The following is a 26,369-nucleotide window of genomic DNA, read 5'->3' on the forward strand; positions in this document are numbered from 1 at the left end:
TTGCGGTCACAAAACACTTCTGGAATCTCAGGTGTCTAGTGGATGTAGCGATGCTAACACGCATCCAGCGAGAGCTTGTGTGCGTGTTTTCGGTGTATGCGTGAACACGACTGAAAAGGATATCAGAGGACATTTAGCCTTAAAACATGGTGAAAATGAGGCTGTTTCCAGTTGAAAGAATGTCAGGGCTTACGGACACTTGAATGACACCACACGAACCGTATGGAGGCCCGTCATGTTGTTTTTCGTTGTTTTATTACATTTGAAAAACGTATCACGAGTTATTTCAATTGTATTTAGCTGCAACTCCATAAGTGTTTTTTGGACTAAAACACTGCCCCCACCGGCATAATAGTGAGTATCAGTGAATATACATTTTAAGGTCAACTATCCCTTTAAGGCCTTTTGAGGTGTCGTGTTCACAGAAAGGAGATGGATGGCTGGATGGACAACCAGAAAACGAGTCAGACTGGGATTCGTCATCAGAAGCTGCTTCAGAACTTTGCCAGCACAGATAGACTGGAAGGTGGATTCAGACCAAGACTTTCAGAAATACACCACAGTCATGGGAGCATACACACGGCTGCACTGCCAGTAGTATTGACTTCACTGTTCCAGGGCACAGAGTGACGTGTGAATTCATGAGCTGGTTGACATTTGAGAGAGCAGGGGAGCACGTGCCATGAATTCCTGACGTCCCATAGGTCCGGTGGGACCGCCTCGATCGCACACAAACACCAGACCACCACAGATTCAATTCAACCTTTATTATCTTGTTCTTTTCTGCTTTAAATTAATTTCCTCTCCTTTTTGTAACATCTGAAATAAACAAAAACGTCCTGAACAGGAGTGATAATAAAGACTGACTTAATTTAAATTGATACATAATAAACAAACAAACAGTAAAACATATGTAATGTCTTTAACGTGTCTGTAAAACACTGTTCCAGCTCAGCTTGGTATGGTAGGATTTGGCATCGCTAACAGAAATGCCTTCAGTTGTTTGCTTCGTCTTAAAAACAAAATATCGTTCTCTTATTGCATTGAACAGAGAAAAAACAAAACGGGAACAAAAACGCTGCTAAAAAACACAACTTAAGAGACGTATGCAATAGTGCCGATGTTTTGAACTTTTTTAGCTATCACGACAGTCAGTCAAGCACATAAACGTGAATACATCCATCCATCTACCCACCCTCTCTCACTCGCACACTCACACACAGTTCTCATGAATCTCTCATGGACAAGAAAAACAAAACAAAAAAAACATTCAACATTGTAGCAATAACACAGACACTCCCATCATCGTCTTCATCTTCATCTTCATCACGTCCTCCTCCAGTCGGTCATACTGTCAACGCTCCTTTCATGCACACACAGGCAGGCAGGAGGGCACCTTGTACAGCGAGTAAATAAGTGATCATAGTCATCATTAACGTCATGACAATATAGAATAATAACCAACTTGATTTCTTGAGTAAGAAAAAATATAATAGCGAGGTCAGTGTTTTGAAGGGCAGAAAAAAAAAAAGAGAAAAAAAAAAAGAGAGGACATCTCTGGATTTTCCACAAAGTTTCACACGTTTCTCTTTTTTCTTTTAAAACAGAAAAAAAAAAAAATATATATGATAAACAACCGACATACATCAACAAGGAGATACAATTTTGCTTGTCAAATATAAGAGCAGTGTGTAACTGATGAGAAGGTGTGATGCTGCTGACATGGCGGGCGAGCGGCCGCTGGGTGTTAGCCAAGGCCACTGCTGTTGTAACATTAAAGTCGTCCTGGTTCGGTCTGTGTAGTTGTTGTGTTGTAGCTCTGTTTCAAAAATGGAGGGATTTGTGAATGATGTGTCAACAACAAACCCAAAGGCATATAGTGCAAGTTTGGCTAATGTTGCTTTTTGTCGAGATTCTTTGTTGATTTTTTTTTTTAAACCCTGGGTCCCATGTTGATGGCATACTTCCAACAAGGTGGAGGCGTCAGTACCAACTAAAAACACTCTCCTCTTCCACATCTCAAAGGTTGCTGATCGTCCGTTGGACTCAGTAGTGTGGCGTCGTCCGAACAATTTTTTCTACAAACTCCAGATCCTTCCGACTCTCAGGCTTCCAAACATGAGGACTCTGAAGGACGCCTGCTAGGTCTACGAGGGCTCAGTTTGCAAGTCTGAATTTTTTTTGAGATTCAACCATTAAATATAGCAATACAAAAAGAAAAAAAAGGAAAGAACTGTGGTACACTAAAAACAGCAATAGCTAAACTTGTCGACGACGTGTACGACTCTGGCTGAGCCTGTCTACAGTGCATGCCTGAGTGACTGGGTCTCTGAAAGCAGATGGGATCGGGAGTAAAAAGACAAAGAGCTGTCCAGTTGAGTCCTAGAGAGGATGAATAAATGGATTTCACCTTTTTCCCCCGGTTCAAGTTTCACTGTTATCTTCATTTAAAGTTAAGCGGTTTAATGTGTGTGTGTGAATGATATGTGCATGTACTGAGTGTATGTGTGTTAGGTGACCAGTGTAGCTTTTATTCACGTCCTCTCTGCATGTAAGTAAGTGCAGAGCGTGACCTTTGTATTACAATGGGTGTAAAATGATTGTGTTTGTCAGTCAGGACCCTCAGATGGAATCAGACCCACCGCCCAGCAGGTCCCCTGGAAGCAGCGAGGCGGGGCTACCCATCTGGTGACGATCATCCAGTGATGGGGAACCCCATAGGCTGCTGCTCTGGTACCCGCCCCCGCTCATCCCGCCCATCCCCCCCCACAGGCCCTGCCTTCCGGCCTCCACACCTCCGGACCCACCCATCCCTGTCCCGTTGTTGCTCCATTGTGAGAAGACGCCGAGCCCGGGCCCCTGGCCGCCGGACGGGTCCGATGAGCTGCCTGTGCTGTCCATACTCTGCCACCCGGAGCTAGTGGGCCCTGCCCCCCCGTTTCCTGCTCCTCCACTTGAGGAGCCTCCTTCTACTCCCCCGCTGCCGCCTCTATCACAGCTTCCTCCGTTGCTGTTGGCCCCCACCGCGGAGCTGGATGTTGGCCCGGAGCCTGCGGAGCTGGATGCAGTTCCTCCGTTACCTGCTCCTCCAGCCTGGGAATGTGCAATGTAGCGAGCCACGTCTTCTTCGCTCACAAACTCTGCCAAGATGGTGGTGTTACCCAGAACACACCTGGCATAAACAAAAAGGTTATCAGTATCACTTGAATAATGACAAGGTTAAAATAGTTTTTTTAATTTTTCCACTATGAAATAGATGATACACTTTTAATTCTACTTCTAAATTAAATAGGCGCTACATTTTATTGATGACCATAATGATCTCAACTAACTTTAGAACAGAATTTAAAAAGACTTGGTAAGAAGACACCTCACATTTGCTTATAAAAAAACTTGTTTTGTCCCCTGAGAAAACTTTAAAGGAAAAAAAATATATATCAGCCACGTCTACTGATGGTTAGCTAAGCAGCAAGACTGGAAGCAGCAGCTAAAAGCTTGCTTAACTCTGAGGGTAAAAAAAAAATCCACCTTCCAGCACTGTAAGTTAATTTATTAACATGTTAAATCTGGTTTCCCAGGGTGTTTGCAGCTGTGCTATTTCTTGGCCAGGACCATTAACTTCTGTCTCGTGGTTGCCCTGCAACTGGTCCAGGCCAGGAAGTAGTCTGCCATGTCACATCTGTAAAACTGCTAATTAATAGGTTTTATTTGTTATACGGATTGAATCAACAAGAGTTGATTTAATTACTGACCACCCCCCCTCCTTTCTTTGTACTATGCTAAGCTAACTGACTGGTGAATCCAGCTATATATTTATCATACGGACATTAAAAGTGATAATATGAAGACGTTATTGAACCAGAGTGAGTCTCTTACATGTGGAGTGCACTCTGGGCCTTGGCTGCCTCCTGTTTGGATCCATAGCGAATAAGAGCTGTGCCCTGGGTCAGGCCAAGGTGAAAGGTCAGCAGAGGGCCATGCTGCATGCAGATGGTCCTCAGTGTAGAGCCATCGATCTGCATTTATAAGGATGGACAATGTTTAAAATGGAAGTCATAGTGATGGACTGAGCAAAGAAATTAACAACATTAACCTTTTTATACCTAAGGTTGAAAACAAAACACTCTAAAACCTAAACATTGTTTAAAAACAACCACCTAAAACCTGAGTTTTCTGAAGAGCTGACAGAATAGCCAACATTCACAAACACTTGAATTTCTCAGCCTCTGAAGCAGATCGAGACATTGAATGAAAACAATACGATTTTGTACATTTAGCTTTCATTGTAAATCCAGTGCCCCCCCTCCCTTTCCCATTCCTCCTCAAATATGTCTCTTATCGACTGAGCCTTAATCAGAAGGAACTGAATTTTCAAATCCACAGCCGATGTCAAAAACGCTACTTTAAAATCTTTTTTTTGCAGGATAACAAATACATATAGCATTTTGCTTTTACTGTGGTAACTGCAGCAAGTCACAATGTATCTTATCAGTCACATGTCTTGAAAACGATGACATCACATAAAATGCGCATCTGGTCTTAAAGTTATATACATGCATTTGTTGCAACAGGTCTAAAGGGCCTGGTAGTATTTAGACTAGTTACAACTCTACAATAAAATAAACAAATCATCTTCGTTTACAATATTCTGTCCCCAAACTAGTTTCATTGGTTGTACCTGTGGTGTGAGGTTGCTGAGCACCAACCAGCAGCTTTCACGAGAGCTGCCGTCACTCCAAGTCGAGCCTGGGGAGAGGAAGGAAAAGAATCTGAGTGAAAGTTTTCCACATTCCCTATAAAACACAAACACACTCTGTTTTCCCCCCTCAGTCTCACAAATGTAATACATGAATAACTTTATCTGCTGCTTTAACCCAAGCTTGTGTGTTTTTTTCTCTGGCGAACATTCAAATAAGTTATTCAACAAGTGCTGTATTTTCTTGAATGATGAAAATGGACAACCATGTTACCACAACAACATGAAAATCGTGTTCGGGCATTACCAGAGGTGCTGGAGCTTCCGCCCCAGCTCCTGCCAGCCTGCCGAGGGGCTCCTCCTGACCAAGGGGAAGACGACGGCTGCTTTTGACTCATTAGTCCTGGAGGTGGGCGGGAAAGCTGGGTCTGGCTGGTGCCGCGGCTGGCTTTCCAGGACTTGTGTCCGATGGGCTCTGGGGGCCAGCTGGTCTTGTAGTCTGTGTACTTTACTGTGGAGAGAATGAGGGTATGGAAGGGTTACATCAAGTAAATATTTGTAATTTGTATGTTAATTCACGTTTCCTTGAAGGAACTGGCAGATGAAACAGATTGAGAAAGACGAACCAGAGGAAAATTTGTGTAACTGACTGCTAATGAAACTAAAATATTGCAATTGCCGCCTTGTAATATTGTACGGATTTTATTATCTTATACTTTATTTGAATAATAGTTTATCACGTGTGTATCATGTGTTTGCATTTGTATGGCATCTACTGCATTTGGACAACTCATCTCACAGCCTGTAGTTTCCACAAGGGGGCAGATGTCCATTTGTGGTGGCAAGTTGGCCATGCAAATATCATCAGTGGAGCCTTTGTACAACCTACTGGTAGCTCGTTTCTTGCTTAGCGATTGTGAAAGAGACTACGTGGAATGAGGTTCGCAAGAGACGGCAGCAGATTTAGGAACAGAGATAAAGAAACTCCCCTGTAAGTTGTAAAATGACAATGAAAGAACTTATTTGTGAATCCTGAGACAGATATGAGAGCTTCTTGCCTGTGATTCCGAGAGGAAGATGAGAGAAACATTGCTGTAGATTATTGGTTTACCTTTCACTTGGTGAGTGGATTGAGGTACGTCTGTTTGCTGTTTGACTTTCTTTTGATTTTGTGGCTTTGAATACTGCACCGAAATTAGCTTGTGGTCATTTTCTTAAAATGGCCTAAGATGTGTTTTATTATGATTTTTATTATTTAATAATAGATTGTTTTTAAAGGCAGATGGTTATTTAATTGACTGTTTGGAACTTTGTGTAGGTTGTATTATTAATTGTATGGTTTGCATCCTTTACAGTTTCCACTGTGCTAGGATGTACACACACCAGCTCAGCACTGAGATGAAGTGTGTGTATTCTCGTGTGGTTACCTGAGTTGTGTGCGTTGTTGAGGGGACTGTCTGAGGCACTGTAGGGCCAGGCACCAGGTGAAGGCAGCAAGGTGTTGAGGGGAGGGGTGGAATCTGCAAACAACAAAGACATCGTCAGAATTTAAAAGTGCAAAGTGAAGCTGCAGATTGTTGGAGTCACTTTTGTCAGTACTGTCACAGTAAGGCTCATTTGTGCATCAACATGAGATACATATGCAAAAAAAGAATGACGTAGAATTCTGTCTGTACTCTGCATTCATTTCATGTTTAGCCTAATGGATGCTGCTAAAAATCCTGATGATGTTTTCTTACACCTGACATCTATTGCACTTCTGTCCGTCCTGAGAGAGGGATCCCTCACATGTGGCTCTCTCTGAGGTTTCTACATATTTTTACCTGTGAAAAGGGTTTTTAGTAGTTTTTCCTTACTCTTGTTGAGGGTTAAGGACAGAGGATGTCACACAATGTTAAAGCCCCATGAGACGAATTGTTATTTGTGAATGTGGGCTATACAAATAAAACTTGATTGATTGATTGATTGATTTCCTCAGAGACAGGTGAGTTGGAAAGAAACTACAGGTATCTACTGTGTATGACACTTGACTGATAATTCATCCTGGTACAAGGTGGGTTATCTTAAATGGTACATTCTCTCACTCTGTACTGCCCTCTTGTGGATATGTTTATAACCACTATGCCAACGTAAAGGTTGCATGGAAGTATGTGGGTCAAGACGGTTACATCGTTTCAAAACAGACTCATCTCTTTTAGTACGAAGAAGCAGCACAAATGAGCCTTAAAGCCTCCACCTACTGCTGCTGGTACATTTAAAAGAACCTTGTACAGTGATTTCATGTTGTCTGATTGAAATTAATCTTGTTCTGTGAACTTATGTACACTGACTGGCCTGTTTGAAAATATCTCGTTGAATAAAAAGTTCTAAAACTATTTTACTGGGGATTTAAGCAATAGTGATTTGAATATTCTACATAGCTTTGAACTCACCTGTATTGTCTTGTAACAACTGGTGCTCAGTATCATTGAGGTTGGGGGAACATGAATTTGCCATCATGCTCCCTGGGGTCATGTAGGGGTCGGATTCGGGGTCGACACGGTCAATTCCTTTCCAGGGGACACCGGGCTGGAACTCTAAGGGAGGAACATGCATGAGGCAAGAGTGCAGGTGGAGAAAACTACCGCCATCATCACTTCAACATGGATCATAACTCCAACACATTCCGCCTGGAGCACATAAATGTTCCCTCCAATCATCTTTTTTTAAACCCTGTTGGATCCTGTGGCCCAGGTTATCACTTCAACTGTGGCTCATCACTAACCAGGTGGCCAGCTGGTTGTGGTCGTTGGCTTGGGGACCATCTTGCCAGGGGTGCGGTGCCAGTTGTCACCCAGGCCGTCTCCAACCATCATGTCGTACTGGGAGTAGGGCGAGCCCCCAGGCATCTTTATGGGGGTGATAGGACCTGGGATGATAATGTGCGTTACATCACCGAACAACAGATGGGTTCACAAATCACCTTAATATGCATCTTCACATATAATTCCATTAACACTCCATCTGACTCATCTATTCCATTTCTTCTATATATTCCAAACACAATATTCAAAAAAAGATGGCTCACCATTTTTATGGAATGCATTCTCAGGTGTGGTTGTGTCTGGAGAAGAGTGTCCCTCCATCATCCATTTGAAGCGGGACTGCTGAATCCCGAGGTCCTTCATGCCCCCAGGCCCCCCCACGACAGAACCACCCAGGTCCAGACCAGGGATGTTCATCCCAGAACTAAACCCTGCTCATGGGAAGAGACACAAAGAACAGAGGCAAACATGAACAGGATTATTATGCGTTAACATTTATCCAGTTCAGGAAAACATTGGATGCTACAAAAACAACAAATACTGTTAATTATTTAACAGAATATTATATTATAATATATATATTTCAGAATAAGTGAACTATAATTATATGTGATCAAAATTTTCCTCTTCTCTTCCTAAGTTAGGGTGCCAAATATGTTTTATGTCACATCCAAAATTGACCTCTGACCTTTTGGATATAAAATGTTACCACTTTATCCTATTTAGGGTTGCAAAGTTTCCGGTAAATTTCAGGAAACTTTCCGAAAACTTTCCATGGGAAGTTTAGCTCGGGAATTTTGAAAAAAAAAAAATACGCAAATTAAACGCTGAGCAATAAAAACATCATTCAAAACTCTACTTTTAAAGATGTATGGAATGCAGCACACACTGCATGTTGATTTTCAACCCTCCACTGTGCATTCTTCCATCACATGCACAGATAACTCCCAGCATCCTGCACACTACAGCAGGGCTGTTGAGGCCTGCTGTAGTGTGCAGGACTAGTCAGGTAAGTTTCAATGATATTACTGGGGAAAATATATTAGCATGCTGATTGAGGATTGTTCATCTATCCTATTTCCATACGTTTATCCATCAATTGTAAAATATGTTTACAGAAGATACCAATTGTTTGGCCAACTATTTATATCTCTGGCATTGCATTAGCGTTTTTTTACAAACTTTTTTCTCATCTTATTCTACAGAACAATGCCACGTGCACTATCTCATGTGTGGAGACATTTCACCTCTGTGAACATTTGCAAATACTGTGCAAAGACCTATGTTAAGAATGACACAACGATGCAGAAGCATATAGTCAAGTGCCCAAAGTTTCCTCAGGGCTCAAATCAGCCTATGACAAAACAAAATGTTTATATTTATGTCTGTATATGAAAAGGTAAATACAGTTAGTATAAATTACCCACAACATTTCCAGTTTATTCCCGATTATTCCCGTTAATTCCCGTATATTCCCGTTTATTCCAGTATATTCCCATGGAAAGTTTCCCACTTTGAATATTCCCGGAATTTTGCAACCCTAATCCTATTAGACAGTATTCTGGAAAGAAATGTCCTAATCTGTGCATTAGGTGTGTTTATTGGGGTCTGTACCCATGTCTACCATCAAATCTAATCATGTCAAGTAAATTTGAATTCAAGTTAACGTTTGCTCACAATGCAACCTTCTGGTCTTTTGAGTATATATATATATATATTTTTTTTTTTTTTACAGAATATAATGTCACAGTAGAAACAACTGCTCACCACTGTATGGTCCGAGATTTTTGGAGTGGAGGTCAGCTACAGATCCTGACAGGCCTGGATGGGGCAAGGGATCAGCCACAGGCAGTTTGGGACCTCCCATACCACCGACACCGTGGTGGGAGGGGGAGAGTTTGGAGCTGCCACCTAGACCTCCGACCTGCTGCTGCTGTCTCTGCTGCTGGAGCACTGCCATGATCCTGGCCAACTAAGATATGACAACAAAAAAAAAAATCAAGATTTCTCAGCAAGGTGGAAGTAAAAGAAGTGTGTGATATAAGATAATTAATTGTGTGTGTATGCATGTGTACCTGCTGGGGGTCAGCCTGCTGCCTCACATTTGGCGTGAATTTCCTCTGATTTTGCAGCAGCTGCTGTTGCTGCTGTTGTGGCTGCTGCTGCTGCTGCTGGAGGAGGAGCTGACAAGCCTGAACAAACACAACGAAATGAAAAAAGACAAGAGGGGTGAGTTGGCAAAAGGAGACAAAAATGCAATGTGGGCAACAACTTTCAAGCTTTACACTGTCAAACCCATTTGTTAACTGAATGCTATGCAGACCAAGAGTCATTCTGCGCTGGGAGGTTATCATCATTATCTAATGACTCACAGCTTTAACAATGGTTCGTTCTATGAAAATAAATCATTGTTTAGTGTGGTCCTCCCACACTTATATACAGTAAGTATATGGTTCAAAAGTCTGTTTCACAACATTTGACTCCAAAGTATATCCATATGTATAATAATTAAGTTGTTCATAACTGCAAGGTTTGAACTTAAGGATTTTCTCGGAGTTCTGTATAATATATGGTTAGTCATTGTACACCTGCCCTAACTATAGCATTCTATACATGAGGGCTATTTAACAAATAAAACACAAAGTGTAATACAAAGTGAGAAAAATACCAACTTTTTAATGTGTACCTGCATATACAGACAGCAAACACATTTATCTGAAAAGCAGAGTAAGTCAATTTTGAACATTTTGAAAATGAAATGTTCTGGAAGTTGAAATCACATCCAGGCTTGTTATGTTTCCAGACCTGTGACCGAACACTGCAGTGGCTTTCAGACGTATTAGTGTGCAGTTTCTTACCAATTGAAACTGAATGTGCGGTGGGTAAATGCTGCTGAGCATGGCGATGTGCTGGGGGGACAGCTGTGGAGGGAACACACCTCCCCCGACTCCTGCCACTCCTCCCACGCCGCCAACACCCCCCACGCTCCCGCTGGGAGGGGGCATCTGCTTCAGCACGGAGCCTGGCACCTGGAGACAAGACGCAACGGCAGGCAGGCACACCTGTTACCACAGAGACACTTTGGTGCCGTAACCACGGGCAACCACGTAAGCTTAGTGTTTGTCCCCAATTAACATCGACTCTCTTTCACGATCTCATTAGCTGGTGTTAACAAGTGATTCGACCTGAGTGAGCGAATGAAATTGATGCAATTTCTGGACAAGACGTGTATTTCACTTTATATTCTTCTATGATGAACTATGCTGTCCTGAAGAGTGATTATGCAATCTACACACCACACTAATAGAGCCATGTTTAAAGCCAGTGGATCATGTTGTATAGGCTCATTGGTGAACGTATTACACATTATATCATAAAGTTCCATAAACAAAGACAAGTCCTTGAAGTACGTGATCTACCCCATGCAAAACCTGGATAAACTGCATTGATCCCACATTAGAGGAAATGTGCAAATGAAAGTTTCTCCACCATCGCTTCTCAGCAGGTTTTCACCATAAAACCAACACACAAGTGAAGGGCATGGAGCTACTGATGTTAGCTTTTCTTTTGTTTTCTATCTGCGTCTTGAACAGCTGATACATTTCAGCATAGGCTGTGAACACACAGTGGTAAATCCTCTACTGGTTTCCTTTAGTCCTTTGAGTATTTGAAAAGAACTTAACACCAGCTGATCACAACTAGAGCCACAGAAATGACTCGTGAAAGCAAAGATATAGTGAATTGCAAAAATGTAAACAAACTTTCTTTAAGCGTTTTTCAAACATGAACTCTTGAAAATTTCCAGAAAATGAGTAAGCGTTTCACAAATGAAGAACTCGCAGGAGAGCCAGATGAGTTCACAACAACCAGAAGATTTCATCTGTAGTAAGTGCGACATGACTGCAGAAACCAGTATAATTTTTGTTTTTACAAAGTATTGACATGGGCCCTTATCGCTAAAAAGTCGTTGTCTCGTCTCCTACGTTTATGAGACAACTTTTTCATTCAGAGATACCTGCATTGCTGCATCTTATGTGTGTTAGAAATGTCATGCCCACTTGCTTGCTGTAGATTTTCCACACATTTTCTTGTTGTACTCAAATGGGTGTAGAAACTGACACACATTTGTGCTCTCAGTTACCGCCCCTTCGGAACATTTCAGGAAAATGTATTTCAGAAAGCAGCTTCAGTAATTTAGGTTTCTACTAGTTACCTAATCATAGACATAAACACTGAAGATGACTTGGCCTTCAACCATGTTACACCGAGAGTCAACTGGTTGTAACATGTCATCAGGTAAAAAGAATACTGATTAGCAAAGCACCTGCGGCGACAGGAACTGATGAGGCACTTGCGCTCGTATCCCTGGGGACTGGTTTATGGGTGGGACACTTGGCTGATGTCTTGACTGAGGCATCCCTCCACCACTCCCAAAGATACTGTGACCGCCCTGTCAGTGAAGATAGAAAACTAAACCTCAGAGATCCATAGCACACATGGATAAATAAATAAAAGAATGTGACTCCCAAACAGAGATGGAAAAGTTAGGGGCATACATTTTAAGATTATCTTACGAAAAACAGAGAACTACAAAAATCTAATGTAAAGATGGGAAGACAGGAACAATGGGAGTGGTTATCTTACTTGTCTAAAAGGGATAGTATGGTTGAAGAGGGAATGGGGCTTGTAGACAGTGGGTGGTGAGTACAGAGAGCAAGGACCCTCCTCCCCAAGGCACCCATCCTGACTGGTCAAAGGCAAGGTCTGTCACAGAGACAGCCATGGGCAGACCAATTTGAGTGGTGATAAAGGGAGGGGTAAGAGACAGGGAGGAATGGGGCAGACCAGGAAGAAAAGGTAGAATCACAAGAGGAAACAAAGAATAGCAATAAAGGAAAGTTATCCAGACAGGAAAAAGACATCAGAGACAGAGACTTCTGCTGTAGCACTGGGTTGTTACCTTGTCATAGTAGGAGCCAACATCCCCAGGTGCTGCTTCTTTTGAACCAGGTGGACGATATGGCATCCCCCCTCCTCCTCTACCTCCCTTCCTCATGTCTCCATTGTAGTCATTCATTCCCATGCCTCTCTTCTCTGCCTCCATCTTCTTCTCCTGGAGAGAACCCGGAGCCATGTCAATGTTTGGCCCATTGGGATCATCATTCTGTCCAGCAGAAAAAGTCATGATCACCCACCAGATATAGCACCATTAATGCCTTCACATTACTTACAATATCAAATCTCTGACACAAATGAAGCCTACACTTCCTGCTTTGCATCATCACAATAAAACTCAAGTAGTGAGACAATTGATGGCATTTTCTGTCTTACCAGCAGCCCCATGTTAGAGAACTGCCTGTTAATGGGGCTCATCCACGAGTCTCCTCCACCAGGCTTCAATGGACCCTGAGAGACAAACACAATACAAGTAAATGATCATTCTGAATTTGAGGGCTGAAAGGTCAACAGTAAAAAATGAACAGTGAAATATGCTGTTTTAAAGCTTAAATGGGAGCAAGGTTTTCAGTTTGTACTAAAACTATGATATTGTGTATATATTGTTTGAGTGACCCACCTTTGTGTTGGGGTTCTTCCCGGGATGGCTCTGTCCCCAGCCGCCATTGCTTCCCTGTCCCCAAGATGAACCGCTTCCCTGGGAGCCGGCGCTGTTCCACATGCCGCCGCCTCTCTCCTCCTCATCCTCCCAGCTTGAGTGACGCGAGGCTGCCACCGAGCATTCTTTTTCGCCCCAGCTATCTTGCATAGACTTTGTACCTGCAGTAGGTGGGGTTAGTCCAGTTCAGTTAATGCCATTAACAAATATGAAATAGATTTTTACAAAAATAAAATTTATTTTTAATCTCATTAACTATTGAGAATCCCAATGTCTCAAAAGCGGGGCATTATGTCCCTTTAGGCTGGCACAACCAACACAAAGCACAAACTATGAGATCATCAAGTCAGATTGTATGGATATCTCACAGATAGCAGTTATGATTCAGATTAGAATAATTTAAACTTCTAACCGGATTTGATGGGGTTGGGAGAAGGGTTTCCCCAGCTTGGCGTCTTTCCGCTAGCATTGTCAGGGTCTCCCCAGCCAGCAGGGGCCTCAGTAGACTTTCCCCATGCTGCTGTGCCATTGTCTACTGTAGGACTAGATGGGGAAGTACCACCCCAACCTGATGGATCTGTAGATACATTGAAAACACGGGTTAAGAGGAGGAAGTCCGAGATGATTTTAACATCTTGTCTCAATACATCGGGTCTGAACCTTCATACTGGTTTGTTGCATGTTTACAGGGGTTAGCTGGGATGCAGAGGTATAGACAATACTAACTCTACACCATACAGTCTGAGTTTTTGTCTTGATATGGTCGTCCACATTGATCCTGACTCAAAACATCTTCTCTGGAGTCACAGTGCTACCAAGCAAATATACATTTACTGAAAATATATTAATGGTTAGGTACAGTGTTGTGCCTGAATGCTGATACTTTGGTTTATGAGATCAAACCACAGAGATAGCAAGCATGAAAAATTATTATTCTATGACTCAGTAACTTCAAGTTCATGATTGGCTGTATAAAACTATAAACCTTTCAAATCAAAGACTTCAAAGTTTCAACTAATGTTAAGTGTTTTTCATCAAGCAAGAAAAAACCCACAATGTCAATTATGTCTTATCCTTCAGTCCACCTGTCTTTCTTCACTTAGGACCTTTTTTTACTGGATGACAACTTGAAATGCCCAATATTATAGTCAAACTCAGTTTCTAAATTCTTACCCATAGCTGAAGCTTTAGCAGGTCCATGGCCAGTGTTGAAGTCTCTGTTACCTCCGAGCCCTGCAGCCTGCCGACTAGACTGCTGCTGTATCGAAGGTCCCTGCTGTTGCTGTGGCTGCTGCTGCTGCTGCTGCTGTTGTTGTTGTTGCTGCTGCTGTTGTTGTTGCTGTTGCTGTTGCTGTTGCAGCTCCTGCCGCTGTTGTTGCTGCTGCTGCTGTTGTTGTTGTTGCTGCTGCTGCTGCTGCTGCTGTAGTTGCTGCTGCTGCTTCTGCTGCTGTAGTTGCTGGGCCGGACTTTGTACATGCAGCTGCTGGCCAGCAGGGTCGCCGTTCTTATCCCACAAGTTGACTGGCTTGTAGTTGCAATGGGTTGGGTCACCCCATGCTGATGTTCCATCATCAATCTCATTCTTCCTGCTTAAGGATTGTGGTGAAGGCTCATCCCAGCCACTTGGTTCAGATCCACTTCCACCTCCTGCGGGACCACCAGGGATGGGCCCTGAGGTCCAGCCTGAGCTTTGGTTCGGATTCTGGGCTTGAGATACAAGTTTCCTTCCCCCGCCCCCTTGCATTGCCCCTTGGTCCACCGCTTGCTGCAGCTGTGGATTCTGATTGCGGGGCTGTGATTGTTGCTGTTGCAGTTGTGCCTGAGGGCCTGTGATGGAGCCCAACTGGCTGTTTGGCATCTGGTGCATTTTGTTTCCTCCACTCCAATTCGGATGGGGTTTGGACCCCATACCCCCAACGACGCCCATACCCCCTCCTCCACTCCCTCCTCCTCCTCCTGTGCCCCCTGCTCCCCAGGTTCTCCGAGGAGCATTATCATCCCAGCTCCCCCAACCACCCCCACCTGTATCCCCACCTGAGTTTCCTCCTCCAGGCTTCCTCTCAGCCTCCCATCCTCCTCCTCCACTGTTTGATTTGGACTCCTGCTCACCCCAGTCCCTTCCTGCCCCAGCCTTCTGGCCAGATCCCCACCCACTTCCTCCACCATTCCCACCCATGTCTTTCCAACCCCCTGCCCCTTTCTCCTCCCGATTTTCCCGATTTCCTCCCCGGCCTCCACTCGCTGGGTCACCCTGTTGCCCAATATCACCCCATCCTGCTCCATTTCCTCCTCTACTACTGTCTCTCCATTCCTCATTCCCCCAACCTTTGGCCTCTTTGCCATCCCTAGCCCCCATCCCTTCTCCACCCCAGCCTATAGACTTCCCCTGCTGGTTATGTCCTGGTATTACCCCTGACCCCATACCCGAGCCTGTTGTGGTCACTTGCCCAGATTGTGAGACGCCGAGATTCCTCAAGTTGGGGCCTGAAGGTGGTGGGGCTCTCCCAGACAGAGAGGCCCCACTACTGCTACTGTTACTGCTGCTCTCCCAACCCTCTCCAGAAGACCCGGCAGATGGAACCTGGGAAGGATTGACCCCTGGACCCACTGATTCAGTGATATGGGTCCTTTGTCCACCAGAAGACTGAGAACTACTACCATGTGAAGATGGATGTTTTGATGAAGCTGATGACGATCCACCTTTATTCTGTCCTCCCTGTTCTTCGAAATCCCAGGCTATGTTTTGTCGGATCTGTGTTTGGCCCCAGCCTGTGTTGGACAGAACCCGTGGGTCCAGATCAGTTCGACTTAGAAGATTCTGTAAGGCAGCTTCAGCATTAGGTGCCTGGAAGCGAGGACAATTGTAACGGCTGTTAGGTCCGCTCCCATTTCTGGAGTTTCCGCCGCTAGATGAAGATTCTCCCCGTGTTTCCTGTCCTCCTACTCCCCCGCCCCATTCCCCTGTTTCACCCTCTCCCTTCTGATTGTCCCACACTCTGGTCAAAGTGGTGGCCGTTGAGGAGGATGAGGAGGTGGCAGGGGCGTTGCCAGCTGCGCTACCCCCACTACTGCTGCTGGTACTGCTGCAGGCTCCACTCTTTCCATCTCCTCCTGGATTAGCTCCTCCAATACCAGTGGAGCTTCCACCCCAATCACCACCAGTAACTCCTCTCTCCCCTCCTACTCCTGATGACCCCCAGCCTCCCTGAGATACACCAGAGGTTTGACTACTGCTTCCTCCAGTTCCAGCACTACCCCAAGCATTAGCCCCACTGGCTGAACTTGAATAACCCCAACCTGAGGTCCCATTATCACCTTCAGCAGCTCCGAATCCCCCTGTGCCAGCACCTCCGCCCTCCCATCCATCAGTCCTTGAGGCACCCGTTTTGGAGTTAGCTGCAGGGTAAGAAGGCTGGCCTCTCCATGAGGAGGCAAGGTTGTGGTCTCCCACACTCATTCCGCATCCTCCCCCACCACGGTCCATTCCTCCCCCAATCCCTTCCCCACCTGCGATTTTTGGTCCCGCTGATTCGCTTTCCCACTTCCCCCCTCCCATCTCTCTGTCTCTGGATTGCATTTGGTGAAGTTGGTGCTGATGGGTGCTTGATTGATTCACAGATAAAGGTGGGTGACCCCCCAGCACCCCGACTGCCCCGCTTCCCGGCCCCAGGGAAGCAGAGTTGTTGGCAGACAAAGACCCTCCAGGGCCCTGGTGATGGAAGGAAGACGGACCTCCTTCCCCTGCAGCAGCGGGCCCATCCTGCTGCACAAGGGCAGGCCAGGCCGAAGGGTTGGCATTTGGATTGAAGTTGGCACCTGGAATCCCACTGCTTCCATCAACGGGGCCACTGGTATCATGGCTCCCTGGCACAGTGGAGGCTTTGGAAATTGAGGAGGGCTGTTGTAGCAGGGGCCCAGCTGTAGCTACTGCACTCCCTCCTCCAGGATGACCCTGGGTGGCAGCCGTCCCCCATGCCACACCATTGGACGACTGCATACATTCATTGGGCAAAGAGAATGAGGAAGTGGGTGAGGAATGGTTGCCAGAGGCACTGATGCTGTTCACAGGCATTCCATTGTTGTTGCTGCTGCCGCTGCTGCTGCTGCTGCTCCCGCCTGCAGCCCTGGTGAATGAAGCTGATCCGCCATCATTGCCAGCGATGCTAGGCCACTCCTCCAGGTTGTTGCCATCGACAATCACCTTCTCCCTGCCCTGAGAGGAGGTCTGGCTGCCTGAGCTCGCCCCCCACATGGAATTTGCATAATTAGAAGTAGTAGTAGAAGCAGCAGCTGATGATGAGGTGAGGGCCAATGAGGAGGTAACCGCACCAGTGTCTGAAAGGGCAAATCCCATGAGAGGTCAAAAGGTTAAAATAAATTTCAGAAATAATGTTGTTCTAAATTGACCTACAGCATTCCTAATACTCACCTGAGACAGCAGCCATGTTTGCATTTGGGCCATCCCCCCCTCCTCCTCCTCCCCCTCCCAGCAGCATGGAGGACAGTGGCGGCTGACCCCTCTTCAGTAGCACTTTATGGTCCTGCTGGCAGCGGAATCGCGGGGGCACTTCTCTCGGCATGTAGCGCGGTTGCTGCTGAGGCGCCTGGGATCCGCCTCCACTACTTGTACTGCCGTTTCCAGCAGCACCGGGGCCGCCAGCGGTGGAGGAAGAGCTGGTGGTGGAGGTGGGCTGTCCGTTGGCCACCCCCAGGCGCTTGGCATTGTTGCCGCCCTGTGATGGGGGGGCAGCACTGCCAGGGCCTGAGGTGGCTGGGGATGGGGAGGCAGAGGGGGTGGGTCCAGGGCTAGGGGAGGCAGAGCTGCTCTGAGTGGCAGGAGACTGGGCAGACGCCGGCTTGGTCAAGTCTGGCACTGCAGGAAGGGCAAGGCAAAGAGAAGGAGAGGGGAGAGAATTAAGCACAATTTGACATAGTACATCTTAAGAGAACAATGCAGTTAATTTTCTGTAAAATGTAAACATATTCCAGCAAAGGCAAGATACCCCAATAATCCTCTGATGCAGATATTTAAGTTCATGAATATTGTTTTAAGCTTTTTTTTCTTCTTAAAAGTACAACATGCAAATATTGCAAAAAACACAAACACCATAAAACTAAAAACTATATTTAAAAGGGAATTTCATGGTGGATGAACATTGGTTAACAGCAAACGTCCACACTTAAACATTTATACAAAAATCACTGCACTGCTTACCTTTGTTTTTTTGTTCTGCAACCTAAGATAAAGAGGAAAACATATTAGTTGACAAATCATTTACTAAAGAGTTCAGGTAAATACAAATGTAAAAATGCACTTCAAATGTCAAGCCTTAATAAAACATCATCATCAAGACACAGGAGACAACACAATATTTACAAGAATGAAACTGTGATTGTGCTTATCTAGAGAAAAAAAGTCTAGGTGTGCCAGGATAACAAATAAATCATTCCCCACTTTCAGGATGGTGTAGTTGTTGAGACTTGCTACGTCCTAACGTGTTCTGCTAACACTTACAGATGTAATCCAAACAATAATGATTGTTCTTCTTCCCATTATAGTCATAGGTCATATTTCCAAAATGAGGAAACTTATTGTTGCATTTGAACTTTTGTTGACTTTGTTACATCATGTGTATTTCTTTAAAATGACACAGCTTCATTCTGCCTTCCCACAAAAAACAACTATTTGAGCTGAATACACAAGTTTTTGACATCACATTTAGTATTAAGACAAAACTCAATGTTTTAAATTTGTATAGCTTCAGAAAGCATGTGACAATGACATGTTTCACAGCTCTTATGAGGAGAGAGCTCTGTCATATATTTTAGTGTTTCATTATTTTGTGCTATGGACGCTTCGTATCCAGGTAATTTCCCACAGACCTATTTGCGTTTTTAATGAGAAACGTTGTGCTTACCTGACAATAACAGCACAAAGATTAGAACTACACTGGGTAATCAAAGCTGATCACAGATTGAGACCTTTTTTTTTTTTTTCAACAAAAGGTCAACATCTGTTGTAAAGAAAGTGTATTTTTCTTACATTTACGCAACATAGTTCCCCTGCTTTTCTGGTTTCGGCAAATACACTGAAACCTCCCAGCAGTTGGTACTTTGCAAGGCAGGTATTTTATTTTCACCAGCTCTTTTAAAACTCCATCCAAGATGAAACACATACGAGTGCATAACATAACATGTGCATATTACCAACCAACATATTACAGAGGATGTAGATGTGAATTAAATCTATCCAATTAGTTTAAGAGAGGGGACAACTATAGTGTGAAACAAAGATTGCTGCAACAATGCAAATCTTAGTTTAAAATAAATAATAGCCATGTTAAAACTAATCTATTTATGTTTGTGTATACGGCTGAACCGGGTGTATGTCTGAGGAAACCCAATCAGCCCAACACGCTTACCTTCTGAGAGGCTTCCCTTTTCCTTTTGTCGTCTTTTTTCCTTTTCTTGTCTTCCATGAACTACTGCTCCCGTCCTGATACTCCTTTCTTCGAGAGGAAAGAGGACATACAAAAATCAGACGATACATTTTTTAAATTACTGAGTGCTTCTTTATAACAAGTAGTGTATTGTATCTGCAAGGTACATCACTGCTCCTGTTGACTGCTGCAAAGATCAAGGGGAAAGACAACATCCCTGTTGCTTTATGGCCATGTGAGCCTTCATTCATCTCTATGGTTTAGCACCATTGGACTACATGCTTGATTGAATGAATCATTGCTGCTGGAGCTAATAATACTGCTGGACATGTGGGAGACAAACAGTAATTATCCTATCAGAAGCATGCAGCACACTGTAAGCTGATCACACAAGTGGGTTCAACCAATTTAGATGGTTACCAAGAGGTATGACTTAAGCTGCTTTCAGACATGCACTGAACTCTGCAGTTCCTCCGTATTTTCTCTGGAGGTGGTGCATGTGTAAATGAAAATGTCAGAGTGGGAGGCTCCACAATTTCCGCAGACTTTCTCCACCTGGCCTCCTAGTTTAATGCCCATAGAAATTCAGGAGAACACAGGATCCCCCACTGGATTCACTGCGAGCATTGATGACTTTTAACACGTGACAGATGTCAAAATGAGGAAAAGAAAAAAAGAAAACAAATATGTCCTGATGAAAAAGCAGGGCCACACACACAGAAGAAGACACCAATGAAGATGTCTGGAGTGTTTGTGGTGATAAGAGCTGGCGACGGTGTCTGTGTGTGTTGTCAAGAGGATCACGTGATCTCCACAGCGGAGTTAATGTGTCGCTTCCTGCCTCTTTCTGCTGCACCCGGCTGCTCCACCTCTCGCCTGAATAATGTGGAGGATTTGTTGCAGCTATGAACACGTCTGTGCAGAGAACCTCCTGCTGCATTGTGCATGTGTGAAAGTTAAACTGCGGGTAATCTACGCAGCCACATCCCAGGATTTTACCTGCAGGTCATGTCTGAAAACTGCTCTAGTCAGCCAGGTCATCTTGTCAGCAGACTGACTGGATCTGCATGTGGCCAGCTGATGGTTTGGGACCCATGCTTGTGCTTAAATTACTAAACTAACTAAATATATCAAGAGGGACAAACAGGCCGGGAACTGATCGCTACAGGTGAGGTCGTGTCTGAAGTTGACAGACCCGAAACACCCAATCACCATAACTTTTTCAGCCAGCCCCTGAGTAACACTTCCACAAAATGTCCAAATGAGCCCGTTTCTAATATGCGATTGATTGCGGCCTTTACCAGTGTTGATATGCTGCAAAACAGAAAGTATAAGCCATGTCCTGCCTCTTACCAACTCAACCCAGGGGCCACCCCTCACAATGTCCTGTTCCGGACATTATCCTGTTGTTGCAAAAGAGTTCCCAAGTTTTTCCTGTGTGAAAGGCAAGCTACGGAAAAATTGCAGATCCAATTTCCCAGACATTTTCTGTCCGGGAGTCCGTGTCTAAAATCCTCTCAAGATGGAGCGTGATCAAGTCTTCAGGGTTCTAATCTTTGACAGATGAGAGATAAGACATGCAATCCAAGAATCAAGCACTGTCAATAGGATCCTTAATAATGGAAAACAGAGAAGCCCTGGGCAAATAACATTAATATTCCATTTCATTCGATGGCTCAATTAACACACATTATGTTCTTTACAGGCTTGGTTATGGGTTTTATAGATATTCATGGCCTGTATTTTTTTCCTGAATGTAGACAGAGCCATTCACTGTTCGTTTCACTTGGCTTTAACAGTCTAATGGGCTTAGAACATGTTCTCACTCAAATGCACTGTAGCCAGGAATGCACTAATTAAAGACAGCCGGACAACATATGTCAATAACCAGAATTCCCACGGGATACTGTTTACATCATATTACCACAACAAAATATGGATCGTCTGTTGATTAACTAAGAGGAGAACACAATGTTTGTGAACATCGGTGTGTGTGTGCGTGTGTTTAGTTTGATCCGCTCATTAAACGTCCAGGAGGCAGGGATCACAGCTTCGAGGAAAACGAAACCAACATCATCCTAACCAGCAGCATTTCTGACCAAAACCCTGAGGGATCAGAAAGATGCACCGATTGTTACGAGCTGTCAATTCTGCGTTCACCTCTGTCCAGCTACCCTTCAAACCCCTGCCTACACTAGCTGCTGTTAGCGTTGTCACAAGCACCACAGCTCTCAGACAGCTAATGTCACAGTGTTCGAATACATGACTTTGATGAAGCTAAAACCACAAACGATTTTAAATAAAAGGCCACAGAGGCAGTGGTGCTCAAAGTCCCTGAAACCAATCCGTGTGGAAACGGAAATAGCAAAAGCAACAATTTTGATAGCAGCGGCTGATGAAATGTCTCGTCGACTGCCACCGTTAACGAGTGTCCATGTTTGAAAATGCAGAGAAACAGAACAACACGCATATGATCAACATGTTAGCAACATTCAGCTGGTTACCACGGTTCTCTTTGCTGGTAGGTCCCCGGCTCTGCTAACACACATCCACAGATACCGCAGCAGCGGTGCTATCGGACGTTAGCTATCCGGGTAAGCTAACCAGCCTACTGACAGGCTAACGGCGTTAGCTCGGCTAGCGAGCGTTTGCATCTCAGTAGCTAACAGCTGTGTTACAGTCACTTCACTTGCACACACACGACGGCAGTGTGAACATTCGGAAACACAAAGTGCACGTCCAGCTACTCACCTCGAGAATCACATATGAAGAGGAGCTAGCGGCGCTAGCTGGGTAGCTTAGCTAAAGTGCTTCAGTGCCAATTTTTCTCTTCTAGCTTTTCTAGGCATTCGTCGAATCTTCGAGAACAGCGACGCCCGAGCGGTGGAGTCAGGTCCGCGGTGGAGAACACAAGCGCAGCGAGCTCCCGGTGCGTAAACAAGTACTAACGTTGTAATGGTGTAAAACCCGAATGTGCAGAAGAATTTGAATTTCAAAGCGCTGTGGAGTCAGTCGGTTGACGGGCGGCCATTTTGCTGCTCAGTATGAAGCGTCTCCAATGGGGCCGCCTGTGGCAGCTGCGTGGAAGCTCTGTGACTGGCTGCTTCCTCTCAGAGGGATGCAGCGCACACACACACGCACACACACACACGCACACACACACACACACACACACACACAGACGCGCACACACACACGCACACACAAACTTCTTGACCTTCATAAACTTTTCCCTGTGCAGAGTGCAGACCATCACTCATCCGAAACACAACGCTTAATAAGCCCAATCAGAACCCCCCCTCCCCTGCTGCGATCAGCATCAGCTCCGGTCTTCCTCTTGACAGCATGGGCCCGAAGAAGAGAGGAGCGAGGAAGAGGAAAAGTGAACAGGATCTGGAAGGAGAGAAGGAGGAAGAGGAGAAAACAGAGGAGGCCGATCAGAGGGGAGAAAGGAGGAGAAAGGATCGAGGAACCAAGAAGTACATTGGTGCTCATGTTGGGATTAAAGGTATCATTTGCACCTTCAATTTGCATTGTTGTCATCCTTGTTTAGTTTGAGAATCACATTTTTTTTTCATTTCAATGTATTTATTTGTTGCTTCTGCTTAGTGTTTTGTTTTTTTTTAGTTTTGGAATGACAATAAATCATCAGGCATCTTGAACGTCTAACGACATGTTCCACTTCAAGCATTCAGTAAACAACACCCACCCACCCATTCATCATAGTTCCTGTGCTGTGTCCGCAGGTGGAATCTGGAAAGCAGTGGAGACCTGCACAGACATTGGGGGCAGCAGCTTCGCCCTGTTTCTTGGCTCCCAGCGCTCCTGGAAGAGGCCTGCCCTGGACCAGGCAGCTGCAGCCAGGTTTCGGGAGCAAGTTTCCCTCCAAGGGTTCGACCCAGCCCACATCCTGCCTCACGGGTCCTACCTGATGAACTGCGGGTCTCCCAAAGAGGGTTTGTGATGGATTTATCCCTCTGTGTACCTGCCCTTGCCTTGCATTGTTTATTTCATCTCTCCTCTTCTCCTCTGACAACCTCCTATGGTTTGTGTTTCACCCCCAGATGTGTTTGAGAAGAGCCAGGCCCTGCTGGTGGAGGAGCTCGGCCGCTGCAGCCTCCTGGGACTCCACCTCTACAACTTCCACCCCGGCTCCTCGCTGGGCTCCATCACCACTGAGCAGTGTGTGGAGAAAATTGCGAGCGCTATCAACCACGCTCACCAGCAAACACCTGCTGTGGTTACAGGTACATGGGGTGGACAGAATAACAGTAGCACACAGAACTATGAAGTATCATCAAAGTAAATAATAGGGCTGGGAAATAAAACTAAATCAATATATGTCACAATTTAAGGCAATTTAACAAAAGTCTATTATATCGATATATTATCCGTATGCGTTGTGAAAGCACAGACCACACAAATATTACCTGTGGGTTAAATCCTTTTGCACGTAAATCATAAAATTAGGCTTGAATATGTTTTCAACCTCTTCAGGAGGAACAATATTTCACCACCGCAAGTCCATTATCTAAAAAAATCTAAAAATCTCTTTCTACCAGTGCATCACTGCCTCATACAAAACTATTTTGACCTTAGTTTGACCTTCTTGCCTTAACACAGAACTAGCTGACTGCAGGCTTGACAGCACTGTTGAGTCACATGTGATTCATGGCACCGACCACAGTCTATACGACTAACATACCCCAAATGCCACTGGTTTGACGAGTATACATTACGGTGGAATGTCTGCAAACACACTGCAGCAGTAGTAAAAAGGGCCCTCAGGCTGTGGAAACACATCAATCTATAGGATATATATCAGGTCTTGTAGCAGGTGGGTGGACACACAACTGTCCTTTAAAATATACATTGATGAGTAATAATAGAGAAATCCAATTTTTTCTTTACCTTTGTCTCCCCCTAGTGTTGGAGAACATGAGCGGCCAGGGCAGCACTTTGGGAGGAAAGTTCTCTGAGCTGAAAAGCATCATAGACAAAGTGAGAGACCAGGCCAGAGTTGGAGTGTGTCTCGATACCTGCCACGCCTTCGCAGCAGGTAAGGTTCAGAAGAAGAAAGTTAGTGCACCACATTAAGAGTTGGGCGTTTAAAACAAATTACTTCTTGGACATTTTTCATAAATATTTCATCACCTTAATATCCAAGCCTAAAACAAGGCTGCTTGTGATTTGGTGGAGAAGCTCGTGAATAGCTGGTGGTGTTTGCTGTGTTGTTCTCCTCATCCTGGTAGGTTATGACGTGGCGGCAGTGGGAGGAGTGAGGGCCATGCTCGACGAGTTTGACCAGGAAGTGGGGCTCCACTTTCTCAAAGCCATTCATCTCAATGACTCCAAAGGTGCCGCCAGAAAACATATTCACACGCAGATTAGCAAGATGGTCTCCTGAGCTAAAGTTCACTACTTTTAATTATCTGATACTGTTTTGAAATGAACAGGCGAAGGGAGGCTCCTGGGTGGAGCATGCAGGGAGGCAGGACATGACATCGATTTTGTTTGTAGCACATAGAACATGGTGGAAGTAGAAACTACTGACTCAGCCTTATCTAATTGTCTTTCCAAGTTGACCTCTCTGTCAGTGTCTTCTATATGAATGGCACATCCTTTTCCTCCTCAGCCATTTTACCAGGAGGCTGGAAGGAAACGTTCCGTAAAATGTCCGGAGCAACTCGGACTTAGACATTTGCATTCTCATATACAGCCCCTTACTGAAAGCAGCTAAACTGAGCAATTTTTTTTCTGAATTCTACCTCCTTGCATTTAAAATGATAATCTTTGTTGTTTCTTTGTTTGTGATATGCAGGTAAACTGGGCTGCAACCTCGATCGCCATGAAGACGTGGGTAAAGGTCACATTGGAGTTTCTGCTTTCAGAGACATCGTCAATGAGCCGAGACTCGACAACATCCCCATGATACTGGAGACACCTGGACGGTGAGATAAATGTGGTCACTCACAGCAGTGGATAACCACAACCACATATCTGTCTACACCAAAAGATAGGATTAAAGAGGATTGTCAAATTTAGATTTCAGACAGGAGAGACTTAAATTTTATTGTCGTGAGAGGAAAAAGTGATACTCAGTTCTAGACACTGGTGGTGGTGATGTAGAGATGTGGATGATTGAAAGCAAATCCTTGGATCGGGACATCAGGTTGTGACAAGGCTCAGTCAGGTACCCTGGTGTGAGTCCAGAGCAGGCGCTAAATCTTATTAAAAGAATTTAAAAATGTTTTTAAATTTTAAAAATATGTATCTTTAAATACAGTCTATGCTCTTCATACATGAGCCATATCTGCAATTCTTTTAATTCAAAGGAAATACATTGTAACACGATTGTTTTATCCTTTTCCCACAGGGCAGGATTCGAGTTTGCTGAGCAGATTGAATTTCTCTATTCCCTCCTTGAGAAAAAATAAAATAAATACACTTACTGCTGAATTAACACTTGGTCAAGGACCAAAGTGGATGAGGTGTTGAATGTCGTTCCCCTTAAACACACACAGAAGTTATGTGGTTGTATAATCCCAATTTAAAAATGTTTAAGCAAGAAATGTTCTTTTTTGATTGAACTCGTTAAATAAAAATGTTGTTGATGATAGAATTTGCCTTGAGTGGGCTTGTGTTGATCAGAGAGAGCCAGTAGGGGGCAGCAAGAAAACACAAATGCAACACAGACACAATGCAAGACCTTGAGTGTGTTTGTGTCAGAGGATGAAGGCAAACATGGAAAAACGTGTATACAAATCCACATTACATTAGCATACAACCGATAAATGCTGCAGATTACATTAAAC

At 44.5% G+C, this 26,369-nt stretch overlaps 2 protein-coding genes across 4 annotated transcripts; one reads left to right on the plus strand and one right to left on the minus strand.

The window, feature by feature from the left end:
* Nucleotides 1–752: 752 nt before the first annotated feature.
* On the minus strand, nt 753–22,598 carry tnrc6ba (trinucleotide repeat containing adaptor 6Ba). Of its 2 annotated transcripts, XM_061094418.1 has the most exons (22): nt 22,306–22,598; nt 19,537–19,623; nt 18,330–18,351; nt 17,544–17,987; nt 14,288–17,449; nt 13,527–13,691; nt 13,076–13,275; nt 12,832–12,906; nt 12,461–12,664; nt 12,145–12,264; nt 11,825–11,950; nt 10,359–10,529; nt 9,576–9,692; nt 9,268–9,472; nt 7,764–7,931; nt 7,461–7,604; nt 7,129–7,272; nt 6,124–6,216; nt 5,004–5,207; nt 4,679–4,746; nt 3,877–4,016; nt 753–3,172 (listed from the first exon to the last, which is right to left on the minus strand). In XM_061094418.1, the coding sequence occupies exons 2-22, from the start codon at nt 19,591–19,593 to the stop codon at nt 2,623–2,625; spliced, it is 6,579 nt and encodes a 2,192-aa protein (XP_060950401.1). In that variant the 5' UTR covers nt 19,594–19,623; nt 22,306–22,598; the 3' UTR covers nt 753–2,622. The 2 variants fall into 2 exon arrangements, with proteins under 2 accessions (XP_060950401.1, XP_060950402.1); XM_061094419.1 differs by lacking the exon at nt 12,145–12,264.
* On the plus strand, nt 21,947–26,158 carry si:ch211-141o9.10 (probable endonuclease 4). Of its 2 annotated transcripts, XM_061094420.1 has the most exons (9): nt 21,947–22,075; nt 22,391–22,483; nt 22,796–23,062; nt 23,301–23,510; nt 23,619–23,801; nt 24,482–24,613; nt 24,807–24,911; nt 25,376–25,505; nt 25,931–26,158. In XM_061094420.1, the coding sequence occupies exons 3-9, from the start codon at nt 22,900–22,902 to the stop codon at nt 25,989–25,991; spliced, it is 984 nt and encodes a 327-aa protein (XP_060950403.1). In that variant the 5' UTR covers nt 21,947–22,075; nt 22,391–22,483; nt 22,796–22,899; the 3' UTR covers nt 25,992–26,158. The 2 variants fall into 2 exon arrangements, with proteins under 2 accessions (XP_060950403.1, XP_060950404.1); XM_061094421.1 differs by lacking the exon at nt 21,947–22,075 and having other exon boundaries at nt 22,219–22,483.
* The last annotated feature ends 211 nt before the right edge of the window (nt 26,159–26,369 follow it).

The sequence above is a fragment of the Limanda limanda genome, chromosome 21 (assembly GCF_963576545.1).
Source record: "Limanda limanda chromosome 21, fLimLim1.1, whole genome shotgun sequence".
Taxonomy (NCBI): domain Eukaryota; kingdom Metazoa; phylum Chordata; class Actinopteri; order Pleuronectiformes; family Pleuronectidae; genus Limanda; species Limanda limanda.

Coding starts and splice junctions, on each gene's coding strand:
- tnrc6ba (XM_061094418.1), bottom strand. CDS start 19,593: ATGGAAGACAAGAAAAGGAAAAAAGACGACAAAAGGAAAAGGGAAGCC. Junction 17,988..18,329: donor TGCAGAACAAAAAAACAAAG/GTAAGCAGTGCA, acceptor CCCTTCCTGCAG/TGCCAGACTTGACCAAGCCG. Junction 13,692..14,287: donor TGCTAAAGCTTCAGCTATGG/GTAAGAATTTAG, acceptor ATGTATCTACAG/ATCCATCAGGTTGGGGTGGT.
- si:ch211-141o9.10 (XM_061094420.1), top strand. CDS start 22,900: ATGGGCCCGAAGAAGAGAGGAGCGAGGAAGAGGAAAAGTGAACAGGAT. Junction 23,802..24,481: donor AACACCTGCTGTGGTTACAG/GTACATGGGGTG, acceptor GTCTCCCCCTAG/TGTTGGAGAACATGAGCGGC. Junction 24,614..24,806: donor CTGCCACGCCTTCGCAGCAG/GTAAGGTTCAGA, acceptor TCATCCTGGTAG/GTTATGACGTGGCGGCAGTG.